This window comes from Talpa occidentalis, unplaced genomic scaffold, assembly GCF_014898055.3.
Source record: "Talpa occidentalis isolate TD23 unplaced genomic scaffold, MPIMG_talOcc4v2.1 talOcc4.5, whole genome shotgun sequence".
NCBI lineage: Eukaryota > Metazoa > Chordata > Mammalia > Eulipotyphla > Talpidae > Talpa > Talpa occidentalis.
The window spans coordinates 39744647-39762703 of record NW_023604861.1 but is presented as its reverse complement, the minus strand read 5'-3'; the positions used below and the strand labels follow the sequence as shown (position 1 = coordinate 39762703).

The window sequence follows — 18057 nt, the reverse complement described above, 5'->3', positions numbered from 1 at the left end:
TTTGAATGCTGAGTAATATTCCATGGTATATATGTACCACATCTTCTTGATCCAGTTGTCTATTTTTGGGCATTTGGGTTGTTTCCAAAGCTTTAGCTATTGTAAATAGTGTTGCTATAAACATAGGGGTGCAGGTACTTTTTGGAATTGATGCTTCTGTGTCCTTTGGGTAAATACCTAGGAGTGGAATTGCTGGATCATATGGAAGCTCTATGTTTAGTAGGTCTAGAAATCTCCACACAGCTGTCCATAGTGGTTGGACCAGTTTGCACTCCCACCAACAGTGCAGGAGAGTTCCTTTTTCTCCACAACCTCGCCAACATTTGTTGTTGCTAGTTTTTTTAATATGTGCCATTCTCACTGGTGTAAGATGGTATCTCATTATAGTTTTGATTTGCACAGGATGGACATTTTAATAATGTTAGTTCTTCCAATCCATGAGAAGGGGATGTCTTTCCATTTTTTGTGTCTTCTTCTGTTTCTTTTAATAGTGTTTTGTATAGGCCTCTCACCTCTTTTGTTAGATTTATTCCCAAGTATTTTCTTTTTTTTGTTTCAGTTATAAAAGGGATGGTTTTCTTGATTTCTTCTTCTTCTTCAGATTAATTGTTTGTATATAGGAAGGCTACTGATTTTTGTGGGTTGATTTTGTAACCTGCTACTTTACTGAACTGGTAGATTATTTTGAATAGTTTTTCTGTGGAGTTTTTAGGGTTCTCTATGTATATTAACATATCGTCTGCAAACAGTGATAGCACTGCAAAAGAGACATTAACCAAAACAGACACCCACTATTTGGGAAAAAAATCTTTGCACTCCAGTCAACTGATAAGGAGTTGATCACAAAAATAGATAAAGAACTCACAGGACTCAACAAAAACAAACAATCCAGTCAAGAAATGGGCAGAAGAACTTAAAAGACATTTCTCCAAAGAACAAATGCAAGTGGCCAACAGGCATATGAAAAAATGTTCAACATCCCTTATCAGGGAAATGCAAATCAAAACCACATTGAGACACCACCTTAACCCAGTAAGAATGGCACATATCAAAAAAACAAGCAACAACAAATGTTTGTGAGGATGTGGTGAAAAAGGAACTCTCCTACATTGCTGGTGGGAGTGCAAACTGGTCCACTCACTATGGAAAGCTGTGTGGAGGTTCCTCAGTCTACTAAAAATGGAGCTACCATACGACCCAGCAATTCCACTACTAGGGTTCTACCCAAAGGACACAAAAACATTGATTCAAAAGAACACCTGTACACCTATGTTTATTGCAGCACTATTTACAGTAAGTAAAACCTGGAAACAACCCAAATGCCCAAAAATAGACGACTAGATCAGAAGGTGTGGCATATATACACAATGGAATATTATTCAGCAATCAAAAAAGATAAACTCATGCCATTTGCAGCAACATGGATGGAACTAGAAGGAATTATGCTCAGTGAAATAAGCCAGAAGGAAAAAGAAATATATTGGATGGTTTCACTTATAGCAGGAATATGGGGGAACCAAATAAGACATCAGTGTAAAAAAATAACAGTACAAAACACAACAAAGCAAAACAGACAATTATAAATCAGAGACATACTGCAGGGGAGGAGGAGGAAGAGGGGTCAGAAGGAGGGAGGGAGGAGCACAGGGGACTGAGGTGATAGTGCACGGGTGCACTGGTGAAGGAAACTCTATGGGGACGACACCTGAGGGGGTGGGGGAAGCAAATATTGTTTAAAAATGAACAATGATGTAAAAAATAAAAAAATTAATAATAAATTTTTAAAAATCCTATTGTTTAGGATTTTCTGGAGGCTGCATTGTGTAGTCATGATTGATTATATAAATCAGTAGCTATTATGATTAATCTCCATCACCTCTCTTCTTTCTCAAGGTCAGAGGGTGGGGTTGAAAATTCCATCTCTAATCATTAGCTCTAAACCAACTCAAAAGGTGATTTCTTTGTCATGCAGTCCCTATCTTGAAACTATTTCACAGATCTGTAAGAGTCACATCATTCATTTTTAAGTATAGGTATGGTTGAAAGGAGTTTATGTGAATAATGAAGATACTCTCACCCCTGTGCCTCAGGAAATTCCAGTAGTTTTAAGAGTTCTGTATCAGGTACTAGGAGTGAAGACTAAATATGTATTTTTCATTGCATCACAGTATCACTGATTTTGAACGATATTAGTTTGGCAAAATATGATGGTAGTTGTCTAGAAGACTAGGGCATGTGGCAATGTTGCATGGTCACTTGGAGTATTGTATGTGTGGAAATGTATTGCGTACCTTTTGATTCTGTTTTTCAAAAACAGGCACACAACATATTCCATACCTACTAGAATTGAACTCTCCAAGGTAACTGATGACCAGTAGTTGCATCATTAGTGACCTCTTTTAGTTTTTCACCTACCCAATTTCTGCATCATTTATCTTAAGAACAGCATAGAATTTTAATTCTGCCATTTTCAAGTTGTATAATCTCTCTTTAGTTGTAAAATTGGGTAAAAGTATTGTATATTTTAGGTGACTGTCATAGTGTAAATGGAAAACCTGACTTATACTATTAACCTGTAGGTCCTACACTTTCCTACTCAGTAACAACTTCTTTATGAAGTAACTGTTTCTAACATCAAGTAACAATTTATTCAGTCATATTTCAGTAATAATACACTTTTTTCTGTCCTCCTCTACTGGCTCCTCACCATCATTTGAACCTGCTCCTGTACGTGCGTCATTAAGAAAAATAACTGCTGTCACCTGCACTGTCTTTAGTTTTGTCTCTTTCTAACTCCCTTCCCATTTCTTTATGGCTATTTATTTTGCAGACTGTTGTTCCATTTGAGTTTGACTCATATTTCCTCATGACTTGATTGAGGTGATGCTCTTTTAGGAAATTAATAGAGGTTTAGCATATTAAATTGATACATTTCTCTGTTGATGTTAATTTTGATCACTTGCCTGAGGTGCTATCTATTGTATTCCCCCATTACAGTATGTTTTTCCCTTTGTCTTTTCTACATATCTTGTGGGAAGATACTTTTGTCTGTACAAATACAGTTTCTGATCATACTCTTTATCATCTCATTTACTAATTTACCATCCATTGTTAATTCTTACTTGCACTGGTTATTACTGTGGTGTTTGCCTTATGGTGATTTTCTGTATCTAGCATTCTTAATAGTTGAGTTTTTCTTTATACATTTATGCCGTGTGCATTTTAACTCTGCAGAAAAGCTGCAGGATTTATCAGGTATTCAAGAAGTCTTTTAAGATGGCATTACCTTGGAAGCACATGGACTGTGGTGGTAGACTATGGTGGTAGACTTGTGGTCAGTGCAGTATGGTGGTAATACCTGATGGGGTTATCCTAATGTTATCTCAATTTAAAAATTAATTTTAAAAGATGGCATTATCTCTTTATATCCATCACTGCTTTCTCAACTTTATTGTCCTAGCACCTACCTCCATTAGAGTAAATAAAAGGAATCCTTTGTGTATTTGACTTCTGCTTTTGGTCAAAAGCAAAAGTCTGGTCTCTCTATATACCTAATTCCAATTTCCTCTGAAAAGATTTAATGAATAAAACACTGAAGTATACCTGAGGTGAATAAAAGCTAGACTGGCAATGTCTGTTATTGTCAGATTTCGTCGTCTTTGCCCATAGTTGGAAAGCCACATGTATTTTCATCTCTATGAATTTTTTAAAAGTCAAATACATTATTTAGTCTGTAACAAAGATTGATAAAAATCTTAGCTTTTTTATTAATACTGCTACATATTGTGATAACTTAGTTTCTTTTTTGTAGAAGCTATGCCCTCTTGGAATAAATTGTTGTGAAAGAAGCTTAATTGGGACCTTAACTGAAACATGAATTTTTATTATACTGCTTAAGTTTTATTTTTTAATTTCTCAGAAAACATTCTATAGCATTCTCCTTTTTCACAGCTGATAAAAATGTGATTCTTATTTTTTGTTGTTTAGGAACTAATAATTTCTATCCATATATTTAAAAAAATAAAGCTATTACTGCTTTATTTTTATTATACTGCTTAAGTTTTATTTTTTAATTTCTCAGAAAACGTTCTATAGCATTCTCCTTTTTCACAACTGATAAAAATGTGATTCTTATTTTTTGTTGTTTAGGAACTAGTAATTTCTATCCATATATTTAAAAAAATAAAGCTATTACAACAAGATGATTATTTGGTAGAAAAATATAAAATTATACGTGATGATGACATATTTGATAATTTATATACATAAATTATTTTTTAAATGAACTGGTCATCTTGTGTCTAAAGTAATTTTCATGAAGGTTTAGTTCTTTATGATAATATGTCATATATACCTGAGATAAACTAAATTCTATAATATAGTGGCTTATGAAAAGGAGACTTGATTAAGAAATGTCTGTTTTCTCTTCCACATTTGAAAAACCAGTGCTTTGTTGTTTGAGACATTTCTTTGAGTATTTAGTCTTTTTAAAACTGGAATCGATCTCTCCTTTTAGCATTCACATAAATTTAGGTTACCATGGGAAAAATTAAATTTTAAAGGGGGAAGTATAAATATAGACTGTTTTTAGTAAAGCAGTATGGTATATATGTATATGTGTATAGGGAAATCATAGCTAGCTCATGGTTGCAAAAATACCACATATGAGGCAACTAATGTGAGGAAATGATGTTGGATAGGTAGAGAGATGCCATATTGTAATAGATGTACATGCCAGATTATGGAGGTTGACCTTCATAGGGAAAAGATCCTTTGGAGAGAGGGAGAAGGGATGAGTTCAAAAAGTATTGAAGTTAAATCATCAGGATATGGTAATAAATTAAATGTAGGAGGTGAGATAGAAATCAAGACTCCTGGCGTGTGTAAATGATCCTCTCAGTTTACACAGAACATATTAAGAGGAGGATCAGATTTTGGAGAAAGTATGATTGTACAAGGGAGCCTATGGTGTTTATGAAATCTGGTTGGAGACTTTCGTATGATGGGACTATATGGTTGAGGTTGGAGAATTGTTTGTGTAAATATCATAGTTGAAGCTATGTGATTGGAAAAGATTATTCAGGTCAAACCTTATAAGAAAGTTGTGGGTTTAAAGACTTAATGCTGGCATCACCAACACTAAATGGGCAAGTAGAAAAAAAAGAAACAGTTCTAAGATAATGCAGTGCCATGGAGACCAAAGGAGACTGTTAAGGAAAGAGCAATAACAAATTTAACATTAATCCTTGGCCTCTTGTTGAATGCACAAGACAAATGTTGAGGGCTTTTTTTGTTTGTTTTTACCATATTTTCACCAAAAAGTAGTGTCTTCTATTTTTTTAGGAGCTATCTTTTTTCATCCTTACTACTCTTTCTTTTTTTTTTTTTCCTTTGAGGTGCTGAGGAAGTCTTTACTTTCTCTGTTTTTTTTTTTTTTAAAAGATTTTTATTTATTTATACAAGCACTGGGTACAGTCAGAAGCGTGGGAGGGTGAGAGAATTCACCAGAGCTAGAGCAGGGAGCAGAATAGGCAGAAGAACCGAAGTACACTGCTGAGGGGAGCAGCGGGTGGCAGGAGAGGTCTGCCCGCCATGTGGGACCCTCGCCAGGCAGCCAGGGATCGAACCGGCGCTGTAGAGGCTGCGCACAGCTTTGCAACCCAGCGCTCAACCGCTGCGCCACCGGGGAGGCCCAGTTACTACTCTCTTTTTATTATAGTTTTCCTTCTCCTACATGTTGGGAGCCTCTTTATTTTCTATAAACTTAACTTGAAGGCTTATAGAACTGTGATTATAATTGGCCTGCTGTCAGCCAGTGTACAACCTCATTCAGTGTCATCATTGAACATTAAACTCAACCTAAATTCATTTTGGTGGTGGCTCTTGTTTAGAACCTTACCATTTCCATGTCTTCCCACCTAGCTTATTGGATTCTCAGAAGTTTATGGGATAAATAGGGTAGATTGTTATCTTTCTCTTTTTTAGCTAAGGAATCTATTTCCTTATTTAAATTATGTCACTGATTCAAAGATAGCTCTTAGTTTTGCATTTTGCTGGCCATATATCTAAAATGTTACAGCTGAAAGGAACTTCAGAGACCATCTCTTCTAATCTCTCTATATTGCAAATAGGGAAACAGGACTAGAAAGAGAAAATCACTTGTCTAAGATTGTATACAGAGGTAAAGCAAAACCAAGATCTGTAACCAGCTTCCTGATTACCTTTCCTTGTAATAGGTACCACAAGTTTAATTTGCATGGTAAGTAAAATTAAACCACACTCTTTTATCTCTGATGTCTCACACTGCACTTTTTTCTCTTGGAAATAGTGTGCAGTTCGTGCAGCCACAGAAGGCAGAACCCTTGTATTAGAAGGCTTGGAAAAGGCAGAGAGGAATGTTCTACCTGTTTTGAACAACCTGCTGGAAAACAGGGAGATGCAGCTTGAAGATGGACGTTTCCTGATGTCTGCTGAGCGTTATGACAAACTTCTCCAGGTAAGAAAAGATAAATCCAACACCTTTGCCATAGCTGTTGAGCTGTGGATAGTGCCATTTGTTATGTAAGATATGGTTTTATCAGAATGCTCACAGATGTTCAGGTGGCCAGATATGTGACAAATTACTGAAGTCATGAGTTAGTAGCTTTATAAGCTTTTCTGTTTGCAGACCATGTTAGAAGACCTGCCAAATTTTGCTTTTTTTTTTTCCTTATCCCTTTTAATTATTCTTCCCTTTCTCCCACCTTCCCTATCTTACTTTTTCCTTCTTCTTTCTTTCTTTTCCTTCTCTCAGTGACTCTTTACTAAATCCCTAATGACTTCCAGAGAGTGCTGGGCCTTGGGAATATAAAGCTGAATAAAGTCTAATTCTTGGCCCCAGGAAACCCAAAGTCCAGTAGATATTGGCAGAAGTGAATAAGGTATTTAAAAGATATCGGGTCCAGGCTACCAGCATCTGATCCTTGAGTTGCAAGAGCCACCTAATTGGACTCTCTGCTTCCATCTTGGCCTCACCACAACAGTCAGTGAACACTTGCTTTAAAACATGTTATTGGGGGCCTCCCCTGCTGGTGCAGGCGGTTAAGCGCAGCGCTGTGAAGCTGTTTGCAGCCTCTGCAGAACGAGTTCGATCCCGGCTGGCCGGCGAGATTCCCACATGGCACAGCAGACCTCTGCTACCTCTCCCGCTGCTGCCCACAGCAGTGTATTTCAGTCAGTCTGCCTGTTCTGTTCCCTGCTCTGTCTCTGGTGAGACCCTCACCCTCCTGCACATCTGGCCTGTACCCCAGTTCTTATATGCATGAATAAATAAATTTTTAAAAAATATATTAAAAAAACAAACATGTGATTAACCAGGTCATTCCACTGTTCTGATCCTCTGATAGCTTCTTGTTGTATTCAAAGTAATAGCCAGAGTCACTGCAGTGCAATACAGGGTCTTACGATCTTACCCTCTACTGACCCTTTGGCCTTATTTTCATCTACCCCATTCCTTTTTTTTTTTTTTTTTTAATAGAGGCATGTTTTTATTTATTTATTTGTTTGTTTGTTTGTTTTGTTTATACATGCACTGGGTACAGTCAGAAGCGCGGGAGGGTGAGAGAATTCACCAGAGCCAGAGTGGGGAGCAGAGCAGGCAGAAGGACCGAAGTACACTGCTGAGGGGAGCAGCGGGCGGCAGGAGAGGTCTGCCCGCCATGTGGGACCCTCCTCTGGTGGCCAGGGAGCAGCCGGGGATCGAACCGGCGCCGCAGAGGCCGCGGGCAGCTTCGCAACCGAGCGCTCAACCGCTGCGCCACCGGGGAGGCCCCCCATTCCTTTTTAATACACTTCAGTGTCTATTATTTTCTTTACTATACCTCAAATATACTATACCTCAAATATACAAGACAGGCATTCTCCTACCTTTCAGGCACCTTGCTATTCTGTAATGGTACTCCCCATATATATCTTCCTGGCTCAGTCCTGTGCTTTCAATTTTGCTCAAATGTCATATCATCAGTGAAGCCTGCCCTCACCATCCTATTTTAAATTGCAGTGTGCTCTTGCTCCATACTCCCTTACCCTGCTTTTTCTCCCCATAGACTTTTATAGCATCCTAATGATTTATCTAATAAGTAAGTAAACTAAAAACTTTTTGGTTCATTGCCTGCTTCCCTCTCTATATAATAATTTTCACTAGGGCATGAATTTTTGTTATCTCAACCACCTAGCACAATGCCTGACACATGGTAGGTGCTCAGTTATTTGTTGAATGGATGAGTGATATAAAATCTTTAAATGCTGTGATACAAGCTAGGTATAAAGAAGGCAACAACAGGAGAGTGTGAGGTTCTTGAAATTTTTGAAGAGATTAGTGTCATCATAAATGACAAGAAGGTAGCCTTTGTTTACTTTCCTCCAGATGCATCACCCTGCATCTGTCTGCTAACCCAGCCTCCAGGACTGATGAATCAGCCTATGCAGTTGAGGACTGAGAGTCTTTCTCACATCAGTTCTATAGAGATAGGCATATGCTACTCTTACTACCTTGCTCAAGAACAGGACTGTGTCTTATAATTATTACTCCTTCCCAGGATGCGATTACAAACTTAGAGCATACTAGCACTAAGTTATAGATGCTGGCACAACAGGGTCTGATTAAGCTGATGCTCCATGACGCCAGAACCATAAAAATCTCTTTCTGATTCTTGCTGTGTGACCTATTTCCTTGTAACCTATTTTGCAAACTTTTTAGTGCTGTATTTCTTTACTGCTTATGGGAGTTTCTAGATGATATTTTCATTGTGCAAAATGGTAGTTTTCTTCTGTTTCTTCATTCTGGGTCTCCCTGGTGGCACAGGGGTTTAATTCTCAGTGCTATCAAATTATTGCCAGCCACTGCAGCATGAGTTCTAGCTCCGACCCGGGGATTAATCCACATGGCACAGCAGACCTCTCCTGTCTAGCCCACTGTTCCCCTCAGCAGTGTATTTCAGAAGACTTGCCTTTTCTTCTCCCCATTCTGTCTCTGGTGAATCCTGTCACCGCTCGCACCTTTGGCCTACATCCCAGTTCTTGTATGCGTAATAAATAAAATAATAAAAAATTAATATTAAAATAAATTAAATAAATAAATTAAATAAATCTTTAAAAAATTGTTTCATCTAATGTAATTACAAGATGATAATGAGAATTTAATAAGGAAAGTTCATTTTTTCATATTGTTATACTAAATATACTGCAATGAAACCTATTTTTATTATGTGCTATTTTAAAATTCATTTAAAATGATATTTACAGGTCATATATAACACAAATACATATTATAATGTTTACAATATTTATATTTTAATAAATAATATGAAATAATAACTTATATTAGCTATTTTAAAAGTAGATATTATGCACAGCATTTTCTCTTTAGGTATTTTCAGAATTACTATATTTTCTTCTACATAGTTATTCACAACTTTTAGTAAATAATTTAGAAAAGAGTACTCAGAATATGGAATCTCTTTTTTAATTACACAGATTACCTTATAAAATTTTTTTGATAAAGTCTTTATTTCTATAATAGAATTCTGTTTGAAGCTACTGAACATACTTCTTTGGATAGGAATTTGGGCTCTGAGGTCACGAGGGCCTCAGCACAGAAGAAGTAATTGTTATTATTAAGAAGAATGTACATTATTTTTCCCCTGAAATAAATAGAAGTATAAGTATATAATTTTTACTGGTAAATGTAATTTCTTTGTTCATAGTCTTTCTCATGAGAACCTCACGAAATATAGGTTGGATCCCTTCACACAATACCATCACCTTCAGACAATTTCTAGGATAGAAGATTTCAACACCATTATCTAAGTCCTTATTTCTAAACAGATACGATATACTAAATATTTATATTTCACAATGTTAATGATTTCGTAAAAGTGATATTATGGAAATAGATTGAATAAACATTATATTCTGATTGTCACTTTTGAATAAGTGGAAGATAGAAGATTGGGCTTTTGATTTCTCGGCACTAGATCCAGACTCTTATTTTCTAGTGCATGTGACATAATGTCATAGTGTCGTTCTTATACTAATACGTAGGAGTTGTGATTTTGGTTGTGCTTGAAATGATTGTTCATTATGTGTTTAAGTTACTTCATGCAGTCAGTCGACAGACATCTTTCCTGAGACATACTAGAGGTGATAACACCTCTCAGGTGCTTGATCCAGGATGAAACGGTCATGTTCACAAAGCAGTGCACAAATGTGTAATGAATAGAAACATACAGAGGATGCAGTGGAGGGGTGCAAAGGAATGCTAATGAAAGGAGGGGACTAGATAGGGACCTGTTTTAATGATGTTGTGTTGAGATTTGATACTACTGGTGTTTATGCTGTGAAAAGTGAAAGTGTGTTCCAAGCAAGTGGGGCAGTGTTGGAGAGCTGCAGCTGTGAGATGGAACCCGGAGCATAGACTCATGGAAGTTGGGCTCTGGGGACGAGTGTGCACTGGTGACTAAGAGTATTTGAATGAGACCTGACTCTGTCCTGTTAAGAGTTTCTCCACTGTCATATGGGCTAAGCCCTCTGAAGATCTGCTGAAAACAGAGGGTCTGTCTCTCAGTATGTACATTCATATAAACTTTGCAAGCACTGTGTGTCCTACAGCTGAGGAACGTGAAGAGTCATTGATAGGATCATGCAGAGAAGGAAGGCAAGCCATTGAACAGGTGCCTGCCATGAACGAGTTCTTTCACATGCATTATTAGATTCAACTTTTTTTTTTTAAAAGATTTATTTATTTATGCATACAAGAGCTGGGGTACAGGCCCGAGGTGTTGTGAGGGGTGAGAGGATTCACCAGAGACAGAGTGGGGAACAGAGCAGGCAGAATGACTGAAATACACTGCTGAGGGGAGCAGTGGGCGAGACAGGAGAGGTCTGCTGCACCATGTGGGTTGCTCCCTGGCCGGCTGGGGATCAAACTCATGCTGCAGAGAGGCTGCAGATTGCTTCATAGTGCGGTGCTTAACCCCTTGCGCCACCAGGGAGGCCCTAGATTTAACTTTCATAACAGCCATAATAATGTCAGTGATGGTATTCCCACTTTACAGATAGGAAGGTTGAGGTTCAGAAAGGGTAGTAACATGGTTTTGGTTGCTTATACTTAGCTAGAATGTGCACTAAGCATTAGAGCCAGAATTTGTGACTCCAAAACCTATATTTTTTCCAGTCTCTCAACTTCACCATATACTACTTTTGGGATCACGAGCAAGTTATGTAACTCCTCTGTACATCAGTTTGCTCATCTATAACAAAGAATTACAGGTCTATTTGTATTCAGTGAAAATGAAGTCAGAAAGATTCATGAAAAGTGTTTACCATGTAAATTTTTAATACATATTAATAGAATGAATATGCCTACCTAGAAATATATCCATAATACATCATCTATTTAAGGTCCATGGGCAATCTCTGCTCTGCCAGTGGTTTGCTCCTCTGGGACTACCTTAATTTGTCCTCTGGTCTGAACCAGTCTTTTTTTCCTTTCTTTTCTGACTCTGTTCCTCTTTGATACTGACAGGGGCTTTGTTCTACTTGCTAAATCTGTTGCAATATGTGAAGTTTATAATATCTGACCCAGATCTCCTTTGTTCCTTGATGTCTTCGCCGCATCCCCTTTCAAACACCATTCACACTGTGTGTCTTCCCTACATCCTGATTTCACTTTGCTGATTCTGATTTCATTATGCTCCCTCCCTTGAAAATCTGGCTTCGAGAGTGTTCTCAAATACAGTTTACCCAGCATTCAGTTCTAAATCCTTATTCTGGAAGCTCTTGCAGTTGTAAACTACATCACTTATGCTATACAATTTGATCTCTTGCTCTTTTAGGATCATACCAAAACAGAGTTGGATGCCTGGAAGATTGTTCGAGTCAGTGAAAATTTCCGAGTAATTGCCTTGGGCTTACCAGTACCTAAGTACTCTGGGAATCCCTTAGACCCCCCACTTCGTTCTCGATTTCAAGCCAGAGATATTTATTATCTACCCTTCAAGGTAAGTATGAAAAAGAATATTTTTTTATTTATAATAAATAGAATTAGTATAAAAATGTTACTATGTTAGTAATTAACAGAGAGGAAAAATGATACAGGGTGAAGAAAACTTTGGAAACTAGGAAGAAAACTTATTGTGGCTTTTTGTTGTTGTTTTTAGAAAATCACATGTATCTAGAAATTTTTTTTCTTTTTACTATCATTCTCTGCTTAACCAAGAAGTTGAATTGTATCTATAAAACATTTGTAATTAATCCATCACATTGTTTATTAATTGGTTTGGTATGTTATTTTAGGACCAACTTAAACTATTATATTCAGTTGGACCCAATGTTTCTGCTGAAAAGTAAGTATTTCAGCTACACATGTACATTTATGTAAATATCCAGACATTTAACATTAAATTTGTTTTGCCTGTTCATTGATTGATTCATTCATTCCTTAACTACTGTTCTTTAAAGAATTCTTCAGTGACTGTGGTAAGTGCTATTGACAAAGTTATAAAGACACGATCTTTGATGGTAAAAACTCAACATCTAGTAGAGCTTCAAGGTATGTGAATATCTTAGTTTAACAAGTATAGTGAGGGCCATCATTTTATTGGGGTTTCTTGTGGTTGAGACTTTATAAGGTATTCCCAAAAGCCTCAGTATTTGAGGTGGGTCCTAGAAGAATGAGTATGGCTTTGCCAGATAGAGAATGGAATTAAGGAATTCTAGAACTTTTTTTAAAGTATGAGATATGAGAATATGTGCTTTATTCTTGAGGCTGTCAAAAGTGCCTGGTAACTAAATCTAGGTTTGGATTGAGAAAGGTGGGAGGTGAGGTTAGTAGGGTACAGCTGGGCAGATTGTAAAAAACCACATATAATAGAGTTAGGAAATATATGTGTGTATCTAATAACCTTTGAGTTTTATTTTATTTTTTTAATTTACCTTTGAGTTGAAAATGGATGTGTAATATGAAGCTGCTGTTGCTTAAGAATTTAATGGTAGATGTTGTCTTTTTTGATGAATTAAATTGACCCAGCTTTTTTTATATTTAGCAGTTATATACATTTAATATATTTTAACTATTAGAATTAAATTTAATAACACTAATTTCCTCCCCTAGAATTTCTCAGCTCCTGTCTTTTGCTACCACTCTCTGTTCCCAAGAATCTTCTACTCTTGGCCTACCAGATTTTCCTTTGGATACTTTACCAGCTGCAGTTCAAATCCTGGTATGTATAAAGTAAATTAATGACTGGTATACACAAATGTGGCAAAAAATTTTTAAGTTAATCCTTGGGGATTAGTCACTTCAGTTTGCCTTATCATGTTTTTCTATAAACATTTCAAGGCCTGAGATTAATTTGTTATGCAATGCAGTAAACCAAAGAGACGAGTGACGTGTTCTGAGCTCTTAAAGAGCTTATAGCCTTGGAGGGGAGAAGGTAGACATGCCACTCAGGTAAAAATTAGAGAGGAGGAGGACTTCAGCCAGATCATGAAGACTTGTCCCAACATGAGACAGGGTTGCTGGGACTTTCACACTCTAGTGCCGTCAGTTACTAGGTAATAGCCATCCCAGGGGACACAAATTCACAGGCACTAGCTGCTCTCCCAATCAGTGAGCAAAACTGGCCCCAGGAGCTCAATGGTAGTCTTCTTTAAAAGTTATGCATCCTTGGATAGTTGGAAGGAAAATCTGGGAGGCACAGAAAGGATAAAAACAGATCTCCGGGGATTTGGTGGAGCACAGATATTGTCTATTACAGTTTAACAAAGGTCATGTTGGTAGTATCTGGAGAGAAGAAAAGGCCCTCCAGGCAGAGGGAATGGCACTTACAATGGTGTGAATCACAAAAAAGGACCAGGTATGTTTGGAGAATGACAAGCTGTATCACTAGAGCAAGCCTAGGTGGTGAAGAGAGAGATTAGAACATTATTGTGAAGTGTTTTATATGGCGAGTGAAGTTGTTTGGATTATATGATGTGGAAAAAATGGCCTATCAGGTATTATAAAGTATCTGGTAAGCAGATTTGTGTTTGAGGACGATATCTCCTTTGGCAGCAAGGAGGGATGGGGAGAGCCTGGGTGCACAGGGAACAAGTGGGAGACTTACAACATCAGTGAGGGTGACTGCAAAGAAGAGTATAATCTGAGGTATTGGGGATACCATCTTGACGAGAGACTTGCTTATAACATTTGTTACTTTTTATTTTGTTTCCTGTGAGTCAGTTTTCCTCATATTTTTCATATTGTTCTGTACATCCAGAATAGCAATTCTCTTTGTGTTTATTAGATCTCCTACATTTTGTTTTTGCTTAGAACTTTTTACTTTGACATTTCTCAAATCTAAAAAAACAAATTCCAAACATATACACGATGGAATATTACTCAGCAATCAAAAAGATAAACTCATGCAATTTGCAGCAACATAGATGGAGCTGGAAGGGATTATGCTCAGTGAAATAAGCCAGAAAGAAAAAGAAAAATACCGGACGGTCTCACTCATAGCAGGAATTTAGAAAACCTAAATAAGGGACCAGGAAAAAGACTAATTATAATAAAGTAAAAATCAAAATCAACAAGCAACTATAAACCAGAGACACTCTACGGCGGGGAGGGGAGAGCAGGGAGGGGATCAAAGGGTGCTGGGAATTGTATGGGGACTATAACCAAGATGAAATGCATACACGGTGCAAAAATGAAAAATGATGTAAAAAATATATAAAATAAAAAAAATTTTTAAAAAATGAACATCCATATTACTTCCGTGAGAATCACCAGTTAACATGTTGCCACATTTGCTTGCTATCTTTTTTTTTTCAGAATCATTTGAAAATACATCACAATAAATATTCTTAAATGCTTCAGTTTACAACTTCTGAAAATTAAGACATTCTTCTCTATAACCAGAATATCATTATCACACTTCAGTATATTAACACTAATTTTATATTCTAATAGGTAGCCCATATTGAAATTTTCCTGTTAATAGACATTTTAAAGTCAGGCAAACAGAATTGGGAAGACAGTTTGATTTTGAGGAAAGGATTTGAGCATAATGAGTACTTTCCTAGTAAAAACAAAGCTGGGTGAATGTGGATTCCTAACTCAGATTAGGAATAAAAAAGGAGACATGAGTAGGATAGAGCAGTGTGTTCAGACATGTAGTTTCAGTCGTCCTAAGTGGGAGTCTTTGGGATATTCATAGTCACCTCTAATGGGCAACTGAGAGTTGAAGTCAAGGGCTTAAGAATGAGGTCAAGACTAGAGATAGAGACTTGGGAGCCATTACCCATATATGGCAGTTGAAAGATGGAAGTGGGTGAGCTTGCCACAAGGAAGGATGCAGAATGGAGAAGAGGAAGTAGTATTTGCTTTTGTATACTTCTGGAAAATATGAGAAACCTATTGGTTATTGTTTATAATGTAATTTCAATGTTACATGTACATTTCAGATAGATTTTTCTGTGACTGTTTTAAATGTTCCTCATTCCTATATATTTTTGCTCCTAACTAGGATTATTTCCCGATGATGTCTTTCAAACATGCAATCCACTGGCTTTACCCATACACTCTCTTACTAGGACATGAAGGGAAGATGGCTGTGGAAGATGTTTTAAAAGTAAGTTCACTTTCTTTACTTGCCTATCTTCCCTTCTCTACTTTTCCCTTCCCATCTCTCCCTAACGCCTTTCTCTTACTTTTCTGTTTCCATCTTTCTTCCTTGCCCTTGCCTTCTCTTGTTTTCCAGGCATGGAGACATTGACATGCCATCAGTGGGGAAGCAAGTAGAGAGGTGACTGGTAGGGAGATTGGTTACATTGAGCAAATGAATAAATCAACTAAGCAAATGAATTAATGTTTTGAGGATAATAAGAGCTTTGTTTTTTTTGTTGTTTTTTTTTACTGTTGGAGAATGAGTTTATAAACACAAAAATAGGAAGGAAATAACCCTGAGGTATTAGATTGGAATTGGAGAAACTGGTATAAACTCATTTTCAATATATAATATACATTTCTATATATATGGTAATATATAGATAGTAATAAATATAAATATAGTGTGTGTATACATACATATATCTTCCAGCTCTGTTCCTTGAGAAGACCTAAAAGCTATGACAGTCTAGTGGCAATGATCATACCAAGTACTGAGACCTTGGTTTCCAAATACCATACTTCTCTGAAAGAAATCAGGACTCCTTGCAAGAAGATTGTTTTTGTTGTTGTTGTTTTGTTTGTTTGGTTGGTTGGTTGGTTTTTATTTATTTATTTTTAAACAATACTTGCTTCCCCCCACCCCCTCAGGTTTAGTCCCCATAGAGTTTCCTTCCCCAAGGCACCTGTGCACCATCACCACAGTCCCCTGTGCTTCTCTCTCCCTCCCTCTGATCCCTCTCCCTCCTCCTCCTCTGTAGTATGTCTCTGATTTATAACTGTTTTTGCTTTGTTGTGTTTTGTACTGTTATTTTTTTTTTTACACTGATGTCTTATTTGGTTCCCCTATATTCCTGCTATAAGTAAAACCATCCGATGTTTTTCTTTCTCCTTCTGGCTCATTTCACTGAGCATAATTCCCTCCAGCTCCATCCACATTGCTGCGAATGGCATGAGTTTATCTTTTTTGATTGCTGAATAATAATAATAATATGCCACACCTTCTTGATCCAGTCATCTATTTTTGGGCATCTGGGTTGTTTCCAGGTTTTACCTATTGTAAATAGTGCTGCAGTAAACATAGGGGTACAGGTGGTCTTTTGAATCAATGTTTTTGTGTCCTTTGGGTAGGTCCCTAGTAGTGGAATTGCTGGGTCATATGGTAGCTCCATTTTTAGTAGACTGAGGAACCTCCATACAGCTTTCCATAGTGAGTGGACCAGTTTGCACTCCCACCAGCAATGTAGGAGAGTTCCTTTTTCACCACATCCTCGCCAACATTTGTTCTTGCTTGTTTTTTTGATATATGCCATTCTTACTGGTATAAGGTGGTATCTCAGTGTGGTTTTGATTTGCATTTCCCTGATGATAAGGGATGTTGAACATTTTTTCATATGCCTATTAGCTATTTGCATTTCTTCTCTGGAGAAATGTCTTTTAAGTTCTTCTGCCCATTTCTTGACTGGATTGTATGCTTTATTCTTTCTTTTTTTTAAAACAATATTTGCTTGCAAGAAGATTGTTTTTAGGCTTGGGATGGGGGTGAAAGTACAGGATGAGGCTGTGCCATCTTATGGGACCAGAAAGCTAGAGAATGTTTATCAAATGATGTTGATATGTGAAAATGAGTGAGTAGCCACCTTCAAGTGGCTCCTACTGACCAAAGTTTGTATTGATTTGAGCATCAAAATCATGATAGTAAGCGTTATAATCTCTTGAATAGAATAGGAACCGTGGCCAACATAGCGGTGTAGGGGTTAAGTCTCAGCCCTATCACCCCTGAGGCCTCAGTTTGATCCCCTGCCAGCGAACTAACCCACATATGGCACAGCAGACCTCTCCTGTCTTGCCTGCTGCTTCCCTCAGCAGTGTATTTCAGTAGCTCTGCCTGTTCTGCTCCCCACTGTGTCTGTGGTGAATTCTCTCACTACCTGCACCTCTGGCCTACACCCCAGTTCTTCTATGTAAAAGTAAATATATATAATCTTAAAAACAATAATTGAAAAAAAAGAATAGGAATCCATGAGTCCATACTGATATAAATGAATAAGTAAAATGCCTAAGGGAGAAAGACAAGCTCTTTAGTGTAGAATGCCTCCCAGTAAAAACAGAAGGAATTACGTAGATAGAAAAATGAAAATCACTATTTGGTAGCCATCAAAGTGGTGGCTAATATAAGCAGGAGTCATCAAAGGATAAAGGGTGGGTGGAGGGTCTACAAGGGACAGGATATTGTTGTAATCTAAGAATATTTCCCCTCAAAAAGTTGACTACAAAACAGGAAAATGGTATTTGCACAGTAAATACCAATTTGACCAGGTGGGACAAATAAACATTGTGTGCCTCCCAATGTTGCACTGAGAAGAGTT

At 37.3% G+C, this 18057-nt stretch overlaps 1 protein-coding gene across 2 annotated transcripts in view; it reads left to right on the top strand.

Annotated features, from left to right (window-relative positions):
• The window catches only part of VWA8 (von Willebrand factor A domain containing 8), a 364311-nt gene that overhangs the window by 81974 nt on the left and 264280 nt on the right, over positions 1-18057 (top strand). For both annotated transcript variants that reach the window (XM_054701470.1, XM_037526940.2), the window contains 5 exons: positions 6329-6496; positions 11874-12038; positions 12334-12383; positions 13151-13259; positions 15549-15653. In XM_054701470.1, coding sequence (XP_054557445.1) covers positions 6329-6496; positions 11874-12038; positions 12334-12383; positions 13151-13259; positions 15549-15653 — 597 coding nt within the window. The remainder of the gene's footprint in view (positions 1-6328; positions 6497-11873; positions 12039-12333; positions 12384-13150; positions 13260-15548; positions 15654-18057) is intronic.